The sequence below is a fragment of the Myxine glutinosa genome, chromosome 6, assembly GCF_964187855.1.
Source record: "Myxine glutinosa chromosome 6, kmMyxGlut1.1, whole genome shotgun sequence".
Taxonomy (NCBI): domain Eukaryota; kingdom Metazoa; phylum Chordata; class Myxini; order Myxiniformes; family Myxinidae; genus Myxine; species Myxine glutinosa.
In genome coordinates, this window is record NC_136266.1 from 144,077,674 (window position 1) to 144,100,014 (window position 22,341).

A 22,341-nucleotide genomic window follows, 5' to 3' on the forward strand; every position below is an offset into this window, starting at 1 on the left:
TGGAAGACAAAGTTTCCTGGAAAGGCTGCACGAGCAAATGGAAGCAACGTTTCTTCCAGAATGGCCCTGCACTTGAACTGGTTCAGGTTTCCATTCAGAACAACCATGTAAGTTTTGCCCCCTGCATGAAAAGCAGCCCAAACAGTCACCCCACCACCTCCAGCTTGGACTCTTGGCACTATACAATCTTTGTTGTAGGCTTCATGCACTTGTCTGCGCACTCGGACGCGGCCATCTTGACGATAGACCAGAAATCTAGACTCGTCACTGAAGATCACGTGATTCCAGTGTCCTGGCTGCCATTGACGGTGCTCTCTGGCCCACTGCAATCGGCGCTGGCGGTGTTGTCTGGTCAGACGTGGCTTTCTCAGGGGACGCCTGGCACAATAGCCTGCTTGAACCAGTCGTTGGTTGACTAGCCTTCTGGATACAGGCACATTTGTCAGTTGCTGCCACTCAGCCCTAAGCCGATTAGCTGACTTGGTACGGCCATTGCAGACTAACCGGTGCAGCTGGCGATCATCCCTCCTTGTGGTTCTGCGGGGACGTCCTGGCCTCGGTATTGGGGTAGGAACACCCCTCTGAGAATTTCGTTTCAGGATCTTTGACACCTGACCTTGAGTGATGCCATATTGCCGAGCAATAGCACGCTGTTTCATGCCGTAATTTCGTAAAGCCACCACTCCATGACCAACAGCATTGTCGAGTTGACGGACCATCTCCAGAAGAAGCGGCAATAACTTTTGGAGACGTGCAGCAGTTGTTTTCCACAAAGACAGAACGCAACAACCCTTGTATACCTGACTGTGAAGCCAATCATCAAATGCACCTGTCCGTATATTTTGCCACGCCACCTGTGATATAATCCTGTTGTTGACTTGTTGCTGCGACAGACAATCAGTGACATGGTTCTTTTAACAAATAAATCACCAAAGTGTAAAAGAAACTCACCAGATTGATATACTGAGTTAGGAAAGTAAACCCAAGTCAAGAAAAAAAATATATTCCATATTAAATGCCAAGTCTGGGTATATATATATATATATATATATATATATATATATATATATATATATAATATATATATATATATATATACTTATATATATATATATATATATATATATATATATATATATATATATATATATATATATATATATACAGTGGAACCTTGACTTACGAGTTTAATTCGTTCTGTGACCAAGCTCGTAACTCAATTTGCTCGTTTCTCAAATCAAATTTCCCCATTAAAATGCATTGAAATGCTATTAATCCGTTCCAGCCCGCCAAAAACCACACCAATTTTTTTTTAAATATGCAGTATATATAAAAATATCTCGCGCTTTATATTTCACCTGTATGCAGCATACAAGTTGGCAGGATGGCCTGGACTGGAGGTACGCACACTTGACTCTAAACTGTCCAGCCTGGGTTTGAATCCCGACCCAGCTATAACCTGTCATGTCGGTGTTTCACAGGCAGGGTGATTCATCAATGTGTGTACCGCTAAACTGGGCGCCCCGTTTGCGTCCCATTAGTTGTTGGATGTTAAGGATCTCACCGTGTCTTCCACAAAGAGAAGGCGAGCTATCGCCGGCACTCTGAACAAGTTGTGGCCTGGCATGCTCTTCTCCTCTGCCGTTATATACGTCCTCCTCGGCATCTTTTTCCAGAAGAGCCCTGTCTCGTCACAGTTGAAGATTTGCTGGGGGATGTATTGTTCGGCTTCTATCAGTTCGGCAAAAGTTATAATAAAATCTTCAGCTGCCTTCACATCTGCCTCACCAAGTCGACAACACGCACACCTCGCTCATGTTTTTCGACGATTGCGTGTTTTATATCCAAGCACATCATCATCCTCTTCTTCTTCTCAGTACTGCCCTTGGCACTCAATTTCTTAGGACCCATTGTTAAAACTAAGAAATTTTCCAAAATAACCAAAATGCGAAAACACAACAGCAGCGATATACGGCAGAGATACTGTACTTGCACGGCAAGATAACCACGTGACCGGAACCCACCTGGTGGGGGGTGGCGTAAGCTCCAAAATAACCAACATGCGAAAACACAACAGCAGCGATATACGGCAGAGATACTGTACTTGCACGGCAAGATAACCACGTGACCGGAACCCACCTGGTGGCGGCTAGCGTAAGCTCCAAAATAATCAACATGCGAAAACACAACAGCAGCGATATACGGCAGAGATACTGTACTTGCACGGCAAGATAACCACGTGACCGGAACCCACCTGGTGGCGGCTGGCGTAAGCTCCAAAATAACCAACATGCGAAAACACAACAGCAGCGATATACGGCAGAGATACTGTACTTGCACGGCAAGATAACCACGTGACCGGAACCCACCTGGTGGGGGGTGGCTTAAGCTCCAAAATAACCAACATGCGAAAACACAACAGCAGCGATATATGGCAGAGATACTGTACTTGCACGGCAAGATAACCACGTGACCGGAACCCACCTGGTGGCGGCTGGCGTAAGCTCCAAAATAACCAACATGCGAAAACACAACAGCAGCGATATACGGCAGAGATACTGTACTTGCACGGCAAGATAACCACGTGACCGGAACCCACCTGGTGGCGGGTGGCGTAAGCTCGTAACTCGGATCTCGGCTCGCATCTCAAAGCAATAAACCGCCCGAGCGACGGCTCGTATCTCGGAAAACTCATAAGTTGGTGCACTCGTAAGTCAAGGTTCCACTGTATATGTATATATATATATATATATATATATATATATACATATATATACATATACATATACATATATATATATATATATATATATATATTTTCCTTCTTTGTTCTTGTTCGTTCGTTCGTTCGTTCACCACGTGTTTCACCACGTGTTTCACCCCCATTTCCCCAGATAGTTTTCATGGTTTAATTTTAAAATGTTTAAACTTTCCCCTGAAATGCTGTATTCTGTCATATATTATAACACATTTTTCTTCTTCTTCTTTGAAAGGTTGCTTTCGACTTGCTCACCAAATCTCTTCATTTCAAAAATAAATTCCATCTCTTACAGTTCCTCCCTTCCTCCCTTCCTACATTCCTTAAACTCACCTGCATGCCACCCCTCCTCCAACGTTTTCAAATGGATCTCTGACTCGAAAATCACAAGAAATGCATTTTGCAATAAATGTTCGTTTTCCATTCATCGAACAACACTTTCTAAAATCCAAACTCACCCCTCCCCTCCTAATCTTCCCCATCATCCATCCATTTCAAATCTCCCTCCTTGCCTCTTCCCTCCTAATCTCCCCCATCACCCATCCCTTTTAAATCGCCCCTCTTGCCCTTTCCCTCCTAAACTCCCCCCTCCCCACCTAAACTCCCCCCTCATCCCTCCCCTCCTAAACTCCCCCTCACCCCTACCCTCCCAATCTCCCCCAACACCCATCCCTTTCCAATCTCCCCCCTTGCACCTTCCCTCCTAAACTCCCCTCACCCCTCCCCTCCCCTCCTAAACTCCCCTTCGCCCCCTCCTAAACTCCCCCTTCACCCCCCTCCTAAACCCCAACTCACCCCCTCCTAAACCCCAACTCACCCCCTCCTAAACCCCCCCTCACCCCTCCCCAACTCCCCCCTCACCGCTCCCCAACTCCCCCTCCCCTTCTATCTCCCCACCCTCCTTTTTTTTTTCTCCAATTCTCCCCTCTCACCCCTCCTCCTCAAAGCATCCTCCACGCTTCTTCTCCCTTCCAACTCTCACCTCCATCTCCCCCAACCTACTTCCTCGCTCTGCCCCCCCCCCCCCCCCTCAAATAACACCTCACTGTGCCTCACCCAATCACCATCAAACCTTTTCTCCGCCTCATCCTTCCCCTTCTAGCTATTCTGAAATCTCTGACACACGATCAACAGCTCTCCCAACATCCTCCTCCTCCTCCTCCTCTTCCACATCTTACCGTACCCCTCCCCCCCTGTTCTGCATCACGTGCTCCCCCTTCCTCTTCATTAATGGTATGGACCTCAAACATCCGGGGCCTTCACTCAAACCTGACTGATCTCTCCATACAGGTTACTTCTGACAAACCAGACTTGATCTGCTTAACAGAAACTTTCTTCCTTCATATCTCTCCCGGGTTACTCCCTCCTCCGGTATGATAGACCTGAGCCTTGTCCTGGAGGTGGGGTTGCTATCTTTATCAAAAACTCTCTTCCTCACTCACCTTGCACTGCCCTCTCTCCACCTCACCCCCAGGAGTACCTCTGGCTACGATTTCCTCTCCACTCCCAACTTTTGTTCATATGTGTGTTGTACCGTCCACCAAACAGTGATGACTCCATCTACATCTCGCTGTCTGATAATATGGACCAACTTCTATCCACTCATCCCAACTCTCTCTTCCTCATATGTGGTGACTTCAACTGTCATCATGCCAGCTGGTTGGGTGTGGGTTCCTCTCTCACCAGCCATGGCTCCTCAGAAAAGGACTTCTGTGACTCATTGGGACTCGCACAATCTGTCAATTGCCCAACCCGGATTTCAGTCAACGGAGCATCTTCTCTTCGAGACTTGGTTATGACCAACTTCCCTGCAAATGTCTGCTGCTCTTCTTCTGCTCCAATCGGCTCATCTGATCATGTGCTTGTTAAAGTGGACATCTCTCTGGCTATTCTCAGAGAGCCTCCTCAGTGTCGACGAGTCTGGCATTTCACTCAGGCCAACTGGCACGGTCTCTTCAAGCAGCAATCAATCATCTGGACTGGTCTCCCATCTCTACTGCCTCTGACATAAACTCATCCTGGGAATTCTTCCAAAGTAAACTGCTCTCTCTCATGCACAAATTTATCCCATCTCGTCTTTAGTTGTCATAACCTTCCTCCCGTCCATGGTACACGGATTCTTGTGGTGAGGCAGTTGCCCTGAAACAACTTGCCTTCGCCTCCTCGAAGGCAAATCCAACAGAAAGAAATCTCATTTCCTTTCACAAAGCCCGGAACAAGTGTGTGTCCACCCTTAGGAGAGCCAGGAAACAATATCTCTCACACTCAAGAATGAACTCTCAAACCTGTCTCCCTCTTCCAAATTCTGATGGCGTCTGGTCAAATCTGTTTCTGGTGTTTGTTCCCCTCCCATCCCCTCCCTTACCTCAAATGGCTACACAGCTGACTCTGCACGTAAAAAAGCTGAATGCCTCAAATCTGTGTTTGCCTCAAAATCTTGTGTCCCAAACCCATCCCTCTCTGTATCCACCGTACCCCAGTCGTACCCAGCTGCTCCTGGTCTCTGTGTCCTTCTCACCTGACAAGGTGGAGAAGTTTCTGTCAATCCTCGACTATGATTCTGCAACTGGACCAGACGGCATCAGCCCACGGGTCCTAAAATCCTGCTCTGCCGCTCTTTCACTCCCTCTCTCTGTTCTCTTCACCCTCTCTTTTGTTCAAGGTCATCTGCCATCAGCTTGGAAATCAGCCAACATTACCGCTTTACAGAAAAAAGGTGCAAAAACAGGTCCTTGCAACTACAGACCAATCAGCCTTCTCCCAATTATCAGCAAAGTCATGGAATCCATCATTGCTTCGGATATCAAATACTTACTCTTCTCCAATTGCTTGATCTCTGATCATAAATTTGGTTTCAGACCAGGTCACTCCACTCTGGACATGTTGCTTCTGCTGTCTCAACAATGGATGGAGGTCCTCAATGCCAAACAGGAAATTAGAGCCGTCTCCCTTGACATATCACGTGCCTTCGACACGGTCTGGCAGCCCGCTCTGCTCACCAAACTCTTCTCCTATGGTATCCATGGAAATCTCCACGCATGTCTTGCGGACTTCCTCTCTGGTTGTAGTCAACGTGTGGCCCTGAATGGATTTCTCTTATCTCCCCTTCCTGTTCAGGCTGGAGTTCCCCCAAGGCAGTGTTCTGGGCCCTGTGCTTTTTCTGGTCTTCATCAATGATCTCTCTGACTCTCTTGAAAATCCTCTCTATCTCTTTGCTGATGACTCCACTCCCTGCCCGGTTCCATTCCTCATCCCTCAGATCGGCAGTCTGCAGCCTCCTCACTCTCTGCAGACTTGGACAAAATCACAGACTGGTCAAACAAGTGGAACATGTCTTTTAATCCTGACAAATCTCACACTCTTGCTATGTCTCTCCAAAAAGACCGACTGGACAACCCTCCCATCTACTTTCTGAACAATCCTCTCCAAGAAGTTCTGACACTCAAGCTTTTGGGTTCTCACGATCTGCCATGATCTTTCCTGGGAAAACCACATTTCCAAGCTGGCCTCCAAAGCCAGGCGCCGACTGGGCATCCTCCGTCGTGCGAAGTCCTTCCTTGGCACACCTGAGCTCCTCACCACATACAAGGCTTTCATCCACAGCTCAATAGAATACTGTTCTCCCCTCTGGGCCGGTGCTCCTGCCTCACACCTAGCTCGTCTTCACGCTGTTGAAACCAAAGCTTTCAGAATCATTGGATTCTCCCACGATGAAACTAACTCCGAGGGCCTTTCACTCACTCACCGCAGGCAGGTAGGTGGTCTTTCTGTCTTCTTCCGACTCCTATCTGGCCTAGCTCCCCCAGTTCTATCTGTGCTCTGTCGCCTAAATATTCCTACAGGTCACACAATATCTGCCAGTAACCCTCTTCTGGTGAAATTGCCAAAATCAAGACTCTCTGCTCACCTTCACTCCTTCATTCCTCTTTACTCCCTCCTCTGGAACAAACTCCCTCACTCTCTTCAATCCCACTCCTCCCTCCAGGTCTTTAAAACAGCTGTTCACCACCATCTCTCGTCTTCCCCCATCCAAAACCTTGATCTCTTCTACCCACGTTAATTCACCCCAGATCCACTTTCTTTTTAAATCCCGACTTCTTTCTTTCCTGGAAGTTATAGCAGTGTCTCGGTGTTTTATACCTTTCCCACCCCTCCCCCCCCCCCTTCCTTCCCATGCCTCACCCCAAGCCCTCTCCCTCCCACGGATCTTCCATTGTCCCTGTTCTCTGCTGTTATACTTGTGTGCTTCCCTCTCTCCCCCCATCTTGTCTCCCGCTCCCTTTATTGTATGTTTTGTGTGTCCGTTATTTTTTTTGGGGGGATTGATGTTAGCTATTACACGAGCCTCGATGTTGTATACAAAAAAAAAAAAAAAAAGTCGTCTCGGCTCCATGTGAGAACCTACCTGCTCTGTTCAACGGATTGTCAAGGCAGGGATCACTTTTGAGTACTCCAGACCATGGAAAAAGGGGGAAAAGGCAAAAAAATGGAATTGATCAAATGCGGGAATTCATATTGTCGTTCATACTAATAATAATCTTCAGACAGAGTATTTCCGAGCTGCCTGTATATGATAGCAATGATTCTGGTACCACCCGACAGAGTTTTACTTCATGCAACATCCTTTTGTGTTGTAATTATAATAGCTTGAAAGGATTCCACAAAAAGTATGGAAAATTACATTCCTTTGTAAAAATAAAATAAAATAGGAGAGGATTCGACGGGTGGGCCAATTCCTCGGGCCAATTCAAAGAGAGATGTAGGGATGGTTTCACTTGATCATTTCTTATGGAAACATGGTTTCACATGATCATGACAATCCCTACTTTGTTCATACTTTTTGGAGTAACATCCCGACATCCCTTTTGCATTTCAAAAAATGTTTTTATTACGTGTGTGTGTGTGTGTGTGTGTGTGTGTGTGTGTGTGTGTGTGTGTGTGTGTGTGTGTGTGTGTGTGTGTGTGTGTATATATATATATATAGCACTCTGTCAAAGCGCCTTTGGGCTTCATGAAAAGCGCTATACAAAATAAATGAATTATTATTATTATAATATATATATATACATATACATATATATATACATATATATATACATATATATATACATATACATATATATATATATATATATATATATATATGTATATATATATATGTATATATATATATATATATATATATATGTATATATATATATATATATATATATATATATACAGTATATATATATATATATATATATATATATATATATATATATATATATATATGTATATATATATATATATATATATATATATATATACAGTATATATATATATATATATATATATATATATATATATATATACAGACTTGGCATTTAATATGGAATTTTTTTTTTTCCTTGACTTGGGTTTATTTTCTTAACTCAGTATATCAATCTGGTGAGTTTCTTTTACACTTTGGTGATTTATTTGTTAAAAGAAACATGTCACTGATTGTCTATCGCAGCAAGAAGTCAACAACAGGATTATATCACAGGTGGCGTGGCAAAATGTACGGACAGGTGCATTTGACGATTGGCTTCACAGTCGGGTATACAAGGGTTGTTGCATTCTGTATTAGTGGAAAACAACTGCTGCACGTCTCCAAAAGTTATTGCCGGTTCCTCTAAAGATGGTCCGTCAACTCGACAATGCTGTTTGTCATGGAGTGGTGGCTTTACGAAATTACAGCATGAAAGAGCGTGCTATTGCTTGGCAGTATGGCATCACTCAAGGTCAGGTGTCAAAGATCCTGAAACGAAATGCTCAGAGGGGTGTCCATACTCCAATACCGAGGCCAGGACGTCCCCGCAGAACCACAATGAGGGATGATCGCCAGCTGCACCGGTTAGTCCGCAATGGCCGAACCAAGTCAGCTAATCGGCTTAGGGCCGAGTGGCAGCAACTGACAAATGTGCCTGTATCCAGAAGGCGAGTGAACCAACGACTGGTTCAAGCAGGCTATCGTGCCAGGCATCCGCTGAGAAAGCCACGCCTGACCAGACAACACAGCCAGCGCCGATTGCAGTGGGCCAGAGAGCACCGTCAATGGCAGCCAGGACAATGGAATCATGTGATCTTCAGTGACGAGTTTAGATTTCTGGTCTATTGTCAAGATGGCCGCGTCCGAGTGCACAGACAAGTGCATGAAGCCTACAACAAAGATTGTATAGTGCCAAGAGTCCAAGCTGGAGGTGGTGGGGTGACCGTTTGGGCTGCTTTTCATGCAGGGGGCAAAACTGACCTGGTTGTTCTGAATGGAAACCTGAACCAGTTTAAGTACAGGGCCATTCTGGAAGAAACATTGCTTCCATTTGCTCGTGCAGCCTTTCGAGGAAACTTCGTCTTCCAAGATGACAATGCACGGCCTCATCGTGCTCGCATGATCCAACACTTTCTTGCTGACCGTGGTGTAGAGCATATGGAGTGGCCTGCCATGTCCCCGGATATGAATCCGAAAGAGAACTTGTGGGCAGAATTAACGCGTCAAATCGACCACTTGGACCAGCAGCCGACCTCTTTGCGTGAATTGCAGCAGGCTATTGTCACTGCATGGCAAGCGATTCCTGTCTAAACCTTGGCAAATCTCGTGAACAGCATGCCTCAACGTGTACGTGCTCTCCTGAATGCTCGTGGGGGTTACACGAAGTACTGAACTGTAATTTTACTGTCCGTAATCCCAGTCGTAATTTAACTTTTGTTTTTGTTAAAAAAAATTTGGCTAATGTGCAAAATATAGAGATACTTCTGGAAAACGTACAGAAGTTTAACACAGTACCATCTGTGAATTGAGTTCGATATCAGTTGACATCACTTTCAAGGATCAATTTATTTGCTTCGAAATGTCAAATGTGGTTTTTGTTTCTTTAAAAGGTCACATTAACAAAATCTAGAATAATTTCAACATAATTCCAATGAACTTTTGGTTCTAACACATCTTGAAAAGTAAGTTCACCCCCACAAAAAAAATATTCCATATTAAATGCCAAGTCTGTATATATACTAGCTGAATGCACCCGGCTTTGCCCAGGTTCTTTTTGAATGAATTTAATCTTCTGTACATAGGTCTGACGCGAACCCAGTATCAGTTAGTGCTCAACGATTCCTTGTTCTTTCTTCTGCCGGGTCCCGCGAGACAGAATTTTGAAAGCATGTGTTGCAATCAGTCAGATATTCCTATTAAGTGCATTGGCTTTACTTCAAGAGAATTTTGAAAGAAGAAGAAGATTTATTGTGAAATGGGCCCAGCCCGGCCGAGGCCTCGCCACTGAACCGATAACCTTCCCGGGGCCCGTCCCAACATTTTTTGTTTCAGAGGTTTCCTCCTATCTTTTACCGTCCAGGAGATTGGCGCATGCAGACAAACAAACAAAAAACAAACAAAAAACAAAAAACAAACAAACAAACAAAAACTTTTTTACACTAGCACATGGTATATATAATAAGAAGAAGATAGATAAATAGAAGAAGATAGAAGATATATATATACTACTGTGTTCAAAACGAATCCGACCTTTATTTTTCGTGCGTAAAAAAAAGAAGCTAGGGAGGCGTTGATTGGTGCACGTATGTAGGCGATCCTAATGCACACGCGTGAATTTTTTCCCACCTGCAGAAGCTGTCATTCGACGGCAGACCGCCGATGAGTGAGGACATGTAAGTGAGCACCGTCGGATTTTCGTTTTTGACAAAATGACGGAAAAACTTGAACAACGCTACTGCATCAAATTTTGTGTAAAGCTTGGCGATTCCCAAGTGGAAACGATCCGCAAGATTCAACACCGTTCATTCCATTATGAAGGAGGATTTGGGCTTCAGGAGAATCTCAGCGAAGTTCGTACCAAAGCTGCTAACGATTGAGCAGAAGCAACTCCGTTTGGAGATCGCACAGGACATGCTGGAGACTGTGAACAGTGATCCCAGCTTCCTCAACACAGTGATCACTGGCGATGAGCCCTGGGTTTATGGGTACGACCCAGAAACCAAGTTGCAGTCATCACAATGGAAGCATCCAACATCCCCGAGGCCAAAAAACACAAAATTTGATGCAGTAGCGTTGTTCAAGTTTTTCCGTCATTTTGTCAAAAACGAAAATCCGACGGCGCTCACTTACATGTCCTCACTCATCGGCGGTCTGCCGTCGAATGACAGCTTCTGCAGGTGGGAAAAAATTCACGCGTGTGCATTAGGATCGCCTAAATACGTGCACCAATCAACGCCTCCCTAGCTTCTTGTTTTTTACGCACGAAAAATAAAGGTCGGATACTTTTTGAACACACTACGTATATACATTAAATAAACGAAAAGGCGCTTCCAACCAAAAAAGTAAACAAGATCTGCTCTGCTAATTTGAGCTTCCACGGGCCAATAGACTAACACAGCAAGCTTCCTCGGGCCAATAGACTAACACAGCAAGCTTCCTCGGGCCAATAGACTTTCACAGCAGGATTCCTCGGGCCAATAGACTAACACAGCAAGCTTCCTCGGGCCAATAGACTATCACAGCAGGATTCCACGGGCCAATAGACTAACACAGCAGGATTTCTCGGGCCAATAGACTAACACAGCAAGCTTCCTCGGGCCAATAGACTTTCACAGCAGGATTCCTCGGGCCAATAGACTAACACAGCAAGCTTCCTCGGGCCAATAGACTATCACAGCAGGATTCCACGGGCCAATAGACTAACACAGCAAGCTTCCTCGGGCCAATAGACTATCACAGCAGGATTCCTCGGGCCAATAGATTATCACAGCAAGGTTCCTCGGGCCAATAGACTATCACAGCAGGATTCCTCGGGCCAATAGACTAACACAGCAAGCTTCCTCGGGCCAATAGACTAACACAGCAAGCTTCCTCGGGCCAATAGACTAACACAGCAAGCTTTCTCGGGCCAATAGACTAACACAGCAAGCTTCCTCGGGCCAATAGACTATCACAGCAGGATTCCTCGGGCCAATAGACTAACGCAGCAGGCTTCCTCGGGCCAATAGACTAATGCAGCAGGCTTCCTCGGGCCAATAGACTAACACAGCAAGCTTCCTCGGGCCAATAGACTAACACAGCAAGCTTCCTCTGGCCAATAGACTAACACAGCAGGATTCCTCGGGCCAATAGACTAACACAGCAAGCTTCCTCTGGCCAATAGACTATCACAGCAAGCTTCCTCGGGCCAATAGACTAACACAGCAAGCTTCCTCGGGCCAATAGACTATCACAGCAGGATTCCTCGGGCCAATAGACTAACACAGCAGGCTTCCTCGGGCCAAAAGACTATCACAGCAAGCTTCCTTGGGCCAATAGACTATCACAGCAGGATTCCTCGGGCCAATAGACTAACACAGCAAGCTTCCTCGGGCCAATAGACTATCACAGCAAGCTTTCTCGGGCCAATAGGCTATCACAGCAAGCTTCCTCGGGCCAATAGACTATCACAGCAAGCTTCCTTGGGCCAATAGACTATCACAGCAGGATTCCTCGGGCCAATAGACGAACACAGCAAGCTTCCTCGGGCCAATAGACTATCACAGCAAGCTTCCTCGGGCCAATAGACTAACACAGCAAGCTTCCTCGGGCCAATAGACTATCACAGCAAGCTTCCTCGGGCCAATAGACTATCACAGCAAGCTTCCTTGGGCCAACAGACTATCACAGCAGGATTCCTCGGGCCAATAGACTAACACAGCAAGCTTCCTCGGGCTAATAGACTATCACAGCAAGCTTCCTTGGGCCAATAGACTAACACAGCAGGCTTCCTCGGGCCAATAGACTAACACAGCAGGCTTCCTCGGGCCAATAGACTATCACAGCAGGATTCCTCGGGCCAATCGACTATCACAGCAGGATTCCTCGGGCCAATAGACTGACACAGCAAGCTTCCTCGGGCCAATAGACTATCACAGCAGGCTTCCTCAGGCCAATAGACTAACACAGCAGGATTCCTCAGGCCAATAGACTAACACAGCAGGCTTCCTCGGGCCAATAGACGAACACAGCAGGCTTCCTCGGGCCAATAGACTATCACAGCAGGATTCCTCGGGCCAATAGACTAACACAGCAGGATTCCTCGGGCCAATAGACTAACACAGCAGGATTCCTCGGGCCAATAGACTGACACAGCAAGCTTCCTCGGGCCAATAGACTATCACAGCAGGCTTCCTCAGGCCAATAGACTAACACAGCAGGATTCCTCAGGCCAATAGACTAACACAGCAGGCTTCCTCGGGCCAATAGACTAACACAGCAGGCTTCCTCGGGCCAATAGACTATCACAGCAGGATTCCTCGGGCCAATAGACTAACACAGCAGGATTCCTCGGGCCAATAGACTAACACAGCAGGATTTCTCGGGCCAATAGACTAACACAGCAGGCTTCCTCGGGCCAATAGACTAACACAGCAGGCTTCCTCGGACCAATAGACTAACGCAGCAGGCTTCCTCGGACCAATAGACTAACACAGCAGGCTTCCTCTGGCCAATAGACTCACAGGAATCCTCCCTAAGATCGGGTCTGCTCTTGCTTATTGCTCAAATTAGCAGAGTAGATCTAGTTTCTTTTTGGTTGGAAGCACCTCTCTTCTTTAAAAAAAAGATTACATGTGTATATTGTGGAAATGTCTCCTAGTGGGTTAAAACTGTTTAATATAACTCTAGTTATTTCTTAGTTTGTTTCGGTAAGTGTGATGTGATTTTATTCGATATATATCAAATGAATTGTTATCCGTATGGCCAGATTCTCTTCCCTCTCCAAATGTTTGTGTTTAAAACAGCTTTTTTCTTTACCCTTTTTCTCTGTAATCAGTCTTACATGCCCTTTTAAGGAGAATAGCAGCCTTGCGCACCATGAAAGGCGTCAGTTTAGGCGGTAACCGGCTATTTGGGAGCTTCAGAGGTCTGGCCTCTGGGCTGTGACGCCTACGCGGTCAATGGGTGCGGAGTGAGTGGAGTCAAAGATGAACGGATGATTTAACTTGATAGTTTTGCATGACCATCTCTAACTTGCTTACATCTTACATACTTTTTGACCTACAAATACCATTCCCACATCATTTTACAACAAAAATGCGTTTTCATTACTCGTTATATATGTGGTCCCTTCATACAGCCCAATTATCCACAAGTTATAAACCTCACCTGACTCCACCATAATGTCCTCATCATTTGGGTTACCACTCTCGTCACGATACACTTTCACTTTCGGTCTGGGTTGTCGTGGTGGCATGTTTGACGGTGACAGCGGTGAAGAAGATGGTAGCATGTGTAGCTGCCTCTCTAAAAGGTCATCATCATCATCATCGTCGTCATCGTCATCTTCGTCTTCATCATTATTATTATTTTGTTGATCGAGGAAGAGGTGAGGATTGCAATGGTCCGATTGTTGCGAATCCTCATCCTCCATCGTAGCCATTACAACAGTTTTCATTTCTGTAATGGTCACCTCTCGTGCGTCCCTATCATGTTCAATTCTGGTATCATGGCCAAGAGGTACAGAGATGATGGGAGCAGGTGGAGCACATACCATGTCCATCTCAATGGGCGCTTCCCGAGCCAAAATTGCCTCAATCTCGCCATCTGTGTCGAGTTCAGAATGCTCCGACTCGGGCTTTACTGAGTCAATCGTAGTGAGAGACGAAGCCACAGCTGCAGCAGCAGCAGCAGCAGCAGCAGCAGCAGCAGCAGCAGCAACAGCATTCTTCTCTTTACGAGCTGCCTTCAGAGCTTTCAGTTTCTCCAGCTTCTTCTTCTTTTTATTTTTCCGAGATTTCTGCTTCAATGTAGACAGAGATCTTCGTCCGTGCGCCCTATGCCGATGCTTCTGCATACTCGAAGCAGATTTGAGTCGGTGGATGGCAGGTTGGATGTGCCTCGGTGAGGGAGAAGCAATTGGAGAGATATTGCTCAGTTTGCCTGAAGTTGGTTCCACAGCATGGGGATCTGGAGAGGGTCCAGCACGCCAACCTTCACCATCAAACGAACTCGCAAGGCTATTGGACGGGCTCAGTGCCGCATTCACTCTGCTGTACTGTAGAGTTTAGGTAGTAAATAAAAGACAGGAAGGATAGGGGAGGTCGAGATAAAATGTTTAAATGTGCACAGTAACTGGCTTGATTCAGAGATACAGTGATGTTTCACACAAATAAATGGCAAAGGGGAAAAAAAAGAAAAAGAAAAAGAAAAATTTGGGGAAAGAAAATAGTGTTGGCCAGAATAATAAACATGTATAGATAGCAGTAGATAAAACAAGTTACAAAAAATGAACAGGCACCAGGAGTGAGATGGGCAAACATGAAGGGGCGGCATGACAATAAGATGGTTCATAAATAGGCAAGAATGTACACACAGAGATGACCAACCTCAGCTGGGTAAGGTATGTAGCCAGCGTAGGCAAGAACAAAAGTGCAAAACTGGTTGAAATCTTCAACTGTCCGTCGGCGCTTTGCCTTGGGGAAGCTTGTCTAGATAAACAACAGAGGAGGAAGAAGATTTTGATACAGCATACACATTGGTGTTCAGTAATTTATTTGTAAAATAGTAAAAAAAAAAAAAAAACGACTAAAACAGCAATTACAGCATATGGATAACAACGCTGGCAAAAGGGACTGACACCCAAAATGGAGAGAAGTGGGAGAAGCGAGTTAAGGAAGAGAGGGGTCCACAAAAGGAGTAGAGGTGGAGAGTGGTCTGCGGAAGGAGTAGAGGTGGAGAGTGGTCTGCGGAAGGAGTAGAGGCGAAGAGTGGTCTGCGGAAGGAGTAGAGGCGGAGAGTGGTCTGCGGAAGGAGTCGAGGCGGAGAGTGGTCTGCGGAAGGAGTAGAGGTGGAGAGTGGTCTGCGGAAGGAGTAGAGGTGGAGAGTGGTCTGCGGAAGGAGTAGAGGCGGAGAGTGGTCTGCGGAAGGAGTAGAGGCGGAGAGTGGTCTGCGGAAGGAGTAGAGGCGGAGAGGGGTCTGCGGAAGGAGTAGAGGCGGAGAGTGGTCTGCGGAAGGAGTAGAGGCGGAGAGTGGTCTGCGGAAGGAGTCGAGGCGGAGAGTGGTCTGCGGAAGGAGTAGAGGCGGAGAGTGGTCTGCGGAAGTTGTAGAGGCGGAGAGTGGTCTGCGGAAGGAGTAGAGGCGGAGAGTGGTCTGCGGAAGGAGTAGAGGCGGAGAGTGGTCTGCGGAAGGAGTAGAGGCGGAGAGTGGTCTGCGGAAGGAGTAGAGGCGGAGAGTGGTCTGCGGAAGGAGTAGAGGCGGAGAGTGGTCTGCAGAAGGAGTAGAGGCAGAGGGGTCTGCAGAAGGAGTAGAGGCAGAGGGGTCTGCAGAAGGAGTAGAGGCAGAGAGGGGTCTGCGGAAGGAGTAGAGGCAGAGGAGGGGGTCTGCAGAAGGAGTAGAGGCAGAGGAGGGGGTCTGCAGAAGGAGTAGAGGCAGAGGAGGGGGTCTGCAAAAGGAGTAGAGGCGGAGAGGGGTCAGGGGAAATTGTGGGAGGATTGGGGGGGGGGGGTAGCAGAGGGAGGCCGAGGGGAAGGGAAAGTGGGGGGAAGGACTGGATGGGAGGAGGCCGGGGGGAAATGTGCGGACAGGCTGTGGAGGGGAAGCGCGGGTAGGCCGGGGGGGAGTGCGGGCAGGCTGGGGGGCAGCGTGGGGAGGCCGGGGGGGTTAAAGCGCAGGGAAGCTGGGGGGGTTAAAGCGTGGGGGGGGCGGGGAGGGGGGCCGGGGAGTGGGGGAGCATGGGGAGGCTGGAGGGGGCAGCACAGGGAAGCTGGAAAGACAGCACGGGGAGGTCAAGGGGGAGGGGAAGCACGTGGAGGCCGGGAGAGGGGAAAGCGGCGGGAGGTCGGGGAGGGGGAAAGCGTGGTGAGGCTGAGGAAAGGGGGTTGGGGAAGCATGAGAGAAAGCACGACGAGGTTGAGGTGGGGGAATGCGCGGGGAAGGCCAGGTGTGGGAGCGACTTTGAACAAGTACGAGAAGCGGTGCGGGCTCATAGAAGGGCGGGGAGAGGTGGACACTGGAGAGAAGTGGACGGGCAAGGGGATACACTCGGTCGGACAACGGTGAAAAGCATGCACGTTGCGGACAGTTGGTTACGCACGGGCCTACGCCAGGTGAAGATGCGCGTGCAGGCTCGAGCCGACCGACTGTCCGACGCACGCGGGTCCACGCTGAAGCGCACGCGGCCCGACTGTCCGACACAAACATGGCTCATACGGCGCCGGTGCAATGTGTGGGTTGTTATCTGTTTAAATGTTCGTGAAAATACTTTCCCTGCGCTGTCGAGCCAAATATACTCGCCCTCCTCGCGCAGGGTGGACGGACAGCCATGCTGTTGCAAAATAAAATTCAAAAAACAACCGAATCAAACGCCTTGTGCAAGCCAACGGACACCGAGAACAAGTGCAGCGGACGAAGCTCACCTCACAATCCATGACGTATCGCGCGAGCTCAAGGTAGATCACAGCACCTGGGAAGTAGTCGCAGGCGAGCACAGGTCCCAAGCTGTTCGCGCTTTGTGCGCTGGCCGGCCTGCCTGTCAGAGAGGCCGGCCGGCCGCGCTAGTCGATGCCGTGGTCCCAGCGGCGGCGCTAGGCCAAAGCTTCAAGCGTTCCCGGGAAAACCGCTGTTTGTGAGCGAACCCACGGTCTTCAAACTCCCACCGACGGTTACACGAGTCCCGAGCGAGTCCGTCTCAGTGTCCGAACCGTAAAACAAGTTTCTGAAAAGCCCAACGGGCGAGTGAACGGATTTTCACGCAGACATCTATTATTCCCTCATCGATCACTTCATGTCTGTCTCCGAACTCTCCTCTTTCTAAACAGTCCGTTAACAGTTTAAAATGCGAGGACAGAAGACGCAGTCTCTCCTCGTTACCCGTCTTCGTCAAGCCCCGTTCCTCCGTCACTGCGACCTGCCGCTATCCTTGTTCCTGTACCACAAACACACCGTCTAAAAGCAAGAGGGCACAAAAAAGGAGCGAAAAAGCGATTCTTTGCAGACTCCAATGTCTCTTCGACTTATCCACACAATTCCTATTAACAGCTTCGTCTCATCAACAGCTCGACAAGTCGCAGAAAGCGAACCCGAGTCCTCGACAGGCATGGAAAGAGCGACTGAACGAAATTTGAACGATCGAGAGAACGAAAAAATAACGATCGATGAAAGGAGTGAAGGAGGTAATAGCATTGAATAGAATAACGAGGAGATTAATGATAATAATAACAATGATAATAATAAAATGGCAAATGAGGCGGGAAATATGGACAGGATGTGGTGGAAACAAATTTGTGAGGAAATGAAAGTGGCGGGGGAGACTTGAAGCCCTTTGAAGAAGAAGAAGTAGTGGCTAAAGAGGAAGAAGAAGAAGTATTAAAGGAAGACGAAGAAGCGCTTAATTTCCGGTGGAATGGAAAACGGTTATAGTCTAGGTACGTGACTATCGGCTGCTGAGTAGCGCGGCGCTGTGGCACGACTACCTGGTCTGCCAGCGATCTCGGCTGTCTGCACAGACCTCTATTACTATCGCTGCAGAGATCGTATTTGTTTTTCTTAAATGAGCCGGAAATACTTATGACGCAGTTCAGATTTTTCCCTTTGACCTCGTCTTCCAACCTTTATTTTCCGACTTCGAGAAGTAGGTGAATTTATTGCCGCAAGTTTGGGTTGTCAAAACCATTCACTGATTTGGACGAAGGTAAGTTTATATCGTTCTGAAACCAATTTATCCTGTTAGTGTATATATTTATCCAAATATAGTTTTAATATTCAGTTAATTTGAGTACCGAAACTTTGTGTTTGACCATAATAAATATCATAGTCTAAGCCGGAAGGGATGCTTCAGTTAGAATACGCTGAGTTATGATAAGGCAGCTATCATCAATGAATGTTTATCATGTTAACATTGATAACTCGGTGATAGCTGCCTCATGCTTATTTTGTGTGGTAGGCATTAAAATTATTATTAGTCAATGGTTGAAGATAGCCCTCTTGAGAGGGGTTTTTTCCTCATATTTTTTATTTATTTCAATTATTCTTATTATTAGGCCTATTCATATTATTATTATTATTATTTTTAAATTATTTTAATTATTATTATTATTATTTTTTTTTTGTTGTTGAAAGGTGTGACACTGACAATCATGCCACGGCCATCAAAAAAGCTACGAGTGGCATTGCCACCGAAGATGGGTCAGAATCGACAATATCTTACAACAAATTTTAGTGTTTTACCGGAGGACCTGAAAGATTTAAAGAATGGTCACATGCTGCTTCTTTACATCACAAATGACAAGTCCCCAGGAAGAACAGTAAAGGCAGTCATGGAAAGGTCCTCCCACAAGATCACCCCAACCCAGATGCAGTCTCTTTGGAATCGTACAAAGAAGTTCTCGAACAGCACCTCAGAGAGTGTCAAGAGAAGATATACAAGCTTTTGCTGTGAAACATTCAAACTTCATCCACCAGAACTGCCACCTAGTAATTTACCTGGACCTTCAGATTGTAAGTAGACATTTATAAAAATTTTAAAAAACACTAATTGTCTCAAGTAGGCCTACCCCGTGCACATTTACTTTATTTACACTGCACGTTTTGTCGTTTACACGTACTTCAGTAAAATTGGAGAAATATAATTTTATTTTGATTGATTTTTAAAAACATTTTCATGAAAACTAAGTTTTAAATCTTGGGCAAAATCTGAAGAAATCCTGTTTGAATCCTGCTATTATTTTACAATTTAAAAGAACAAAATGTCGCTATTCCATGATATAAAAATACGTATGAAAAATAATGCTAACGGTGCACACCTGTTTCTATAGTTCAGGAACTTTTTTTTAAATCCTATGGGATATGAGACAAATGTTTTTGTTTTTTGTTTTCCCCAGTTTCAGACCAAGCACCTCTAGCCATTTCTGAAGCATCAGAATTGGCAGTGCCCAAGACGCCAGGAACAATGCAGTCACCCAAGACTCGGGGATCGTCTATTCGCTCCTCTAAACGCAAAGAGCCTCTAACCCCGAGAGAGCAGCAGCTCAAGAAAAGACTAGAATTTGTTGCACATTCAAAGAGTGTCATGAAGCAACAATACAAAAGGAAAGTAACAGAATTACGGTCCCATGTTGACTTTCAACGGATCCATCAAATCAAATACCTGAAGCAGGACCTCAACCGTAAAAAACCTGTCATTGCCAAACAGAATGCTAAAATGAAGCTGCCACAATCACAGTTTTCGAATACAGTCGTGGCACAGGAACTCAATCAAATGAAAAAGACATTTGAAAATGAAAGAAGAAAACACAGACGTACAGTAATTACATTACGTACAGTAAAAAGCCTATCTAAGGTGGTTGTCACTGAGTCTGAATCTATTGTGAATACTCGCATTGAAATTGTACAACTGAAGGAGCAACTGAAGGTGAAAAACAAAGCAATTGAAGAATTGGAGAATGAAAATTTGTCTTTGAAAGAAAGTGTCGATTTGTTACAATCTCAATCTGGTGAATCAAATTTTCAAAGGGAGGGGAAAAAATATTCTGTGAATAGAAAGGACCAAAATTGCACGTAATTGGTAAATGTTGCGCGTTGCGCTGACTCCGCACGCGAAAAAGCTGAATGCCTCAACTCTGTGTTTGCCTCTAAATCTTGTGTCCCAAACCCATCCCTCTCTGTACCCACCGTACCCAGTCGTACCCAGCTGCTCCTGGACTCTGTGTCCTTTCCTCCTGACAAGGTGGAAAAGTTTCTGTCAACCCTCGACTCGGATTCTGCAACTGGACCTGACGGCATCAGCCCACGGGTCCTAAAATCCTGTTCTTCTGCTCTTTCACTCCCTCTCTCTGTTCTCTTCACCCTCTCTTTTGCTCAAGGTCATCTTCCATCTGCTTGGAAATCTGCCAACATCACCGCTTTGCACAAAAAAGGTGCAAAAACAGATCCCAGCAACTACAGACCAATCAGCCTTCTCCCAATTATCAGCAAAGTCATGGAATCCATCATTGCTTCAGATATGAAATCTTTCCTCTTCTCCAATGGCTTGATCTCTGATCATCAATTTGGTTTCAGACCTGGTCACTCTACTCTGGACATGCTGCTTCTGCTTTCTCAACAATGGATGGAGGTCCTCAATGCCAAACAGGAAATTAGAGCAGTCTCCCTTGACATATAACGTGCCTTCGATACGGTCTGGCACCCCGCTCTGCTCACCAAACTCTCCTCACCAAACTCTCCTCTTTTGGTATCCATGGAAATCTCCACGCATGGCTGGCGGACTTCCTCTCTAGTCGTAGTCAACGTGTGGACCTGAATGGGTATCTCTCATCTCTTCCTGTTCAGGCTGGAGTTCCACAAGGCAGTGTTCTAGGCCCTGTCCTTTTTCTGGTCTTCATCAATGATCTCTCTGACTCTCTTGAAAATCCTCTATCTCTTTGCTGATGACTCTACTCTCTGTCGCTCCATTCTTCATCCCTCAGATCGGCAGTCTGCTGCCTCCTCACTCTCTGCAGACCTGGACAAAATCGCAGACTGGGCAAACAAGTGGAACATGTCTTTCAATCCTGACAAATCTCACACTCTTACGATGTCTCTCCGAAAAGACCGACTGGACAACCCTCCCATCCACTTTCTGAATAATCCTCTCCAAGAAGTTCTGTCACTCAAGCTTTTGGGTCTCACTATCTGCCATGATCTTTCCTGGGAAAACCACATTTCAAATCTGGCCTCCAAAGCCAGTCGCCGACTGGGCATCCTCCGTCGTGCGAAGTCCTTCCTTGGCACACCTGAGCTCCTCACCACATACAAGGCTTTCATCCGCAGCTCAATGGAATACTGCTCTCCCCTCTGGGCTGGTGCTCCTGCCTCACACCTAGCTCGTCTTCACGCTGTTGAAACCAAAGCATTCAGAATCATTGGAATCTCCCACGATGAAGCTAACTCCAAGGGCCTCTCACTCACTCACCGCAGGCAGGTTGGTGGTCTTTCCATCTTCTACCGACTCCTCTCTGGCCTTGCCCCCCCAGCTCTCTCTGGGCTCTGTCCCGCAAATATTCCTACAGGTCGCACAAGATCTGCCTGCAACCCTCTTATGGTCAAACTGCCAAAATCAAGACTCTCTGCTCACCTTCACTCCTTCATTCCTCTTTTCTCCTGCCTCTGGAACAAACTCCCTCACTCTCTTCAATCCCACTCCACCCTCCAGGTCTTTAAAACAGCTGTTCACCACCATCTCTTATCTTCCCCCATCCAAAACCTTGATCTTTTCTACCCCCGCTAATTTCACCCCAATTCCACTTTTTTGAAATACCAACTTCTGTCCTGGAAGTCATTGGTGTCCTTGTGTTTTATACTTCTCCCTCCACCCCCCCCCCCCTTCCCATGCCTCCTCCCCCCAAGCCCTCTCCCTTCCACACATCTCCCTGCTCTCAAATGTTGTGTTCGTGTGCTTCACCTTCTGTCCCCATCTTGTTTTCCGCTCCCGCTTTTTATATATTTTGTTTGTCTGGTTGATTTGTTTGTGAAGTAAATGTTAGCTCTTTCACGAACCTCGATTCAGTATACAAAAAAAAAAAAAAATGTCAATGCTTTAACTCTCTTAATATTA

At 46.5% G+C, this 22,341-nt stretch overlaps 1 protein-coding gene and 1 long non-coding RNA gene across 2 annotated transcripts in view; one reads left to right on the forward strand and one right to left on the reverse strand.

The window, feature by feature from the left end:
• The window catches only part of PHF13 (PHD finger protein 13), a 30,805-nt gene extending 12,804 nt beyond the window's left edge, over positions 1-18,001 (reverse strand). Inside the window, exons 1-3 of the mRNA XM_068121236.2 lie at positions 17,168-18,001; positions 15,140-15,241; positions 13,920-14,808 (exon numbers count right to left, since the gene is read on the reverse strand). Of these exons, the coding sequence (XP_067977337.2) occupies positions 13,920-14,808; positions 15,140-15,241; positions 17,168-17,179 (1,003 nt within the window). The 5' untranslated portion in view covers positions 17,180-18,001. The remainder of the gene's footprint in view (positions 1-13,919; positions 14,809-15,139; positions 15,242-17,167) is intronic.
• A 76-nt stretch (positions 18,002-18,077) lies between these two features.
• Positions 18,078-22,298, forward strand: LOC137430393 (uncharacterized). The gene is made up of 3 exons (XR_010985048.2): positions 18,078-18,441; positions 18,870-19,247; positions 19,631-22,298. It is a non-coding gene; the product is annotated as an uncharacterized LOC137430393 (long non-coding RNA).
• The last annotated feature ends 43 nt before the right edge of the window (positions 22,299-22,341 follow it).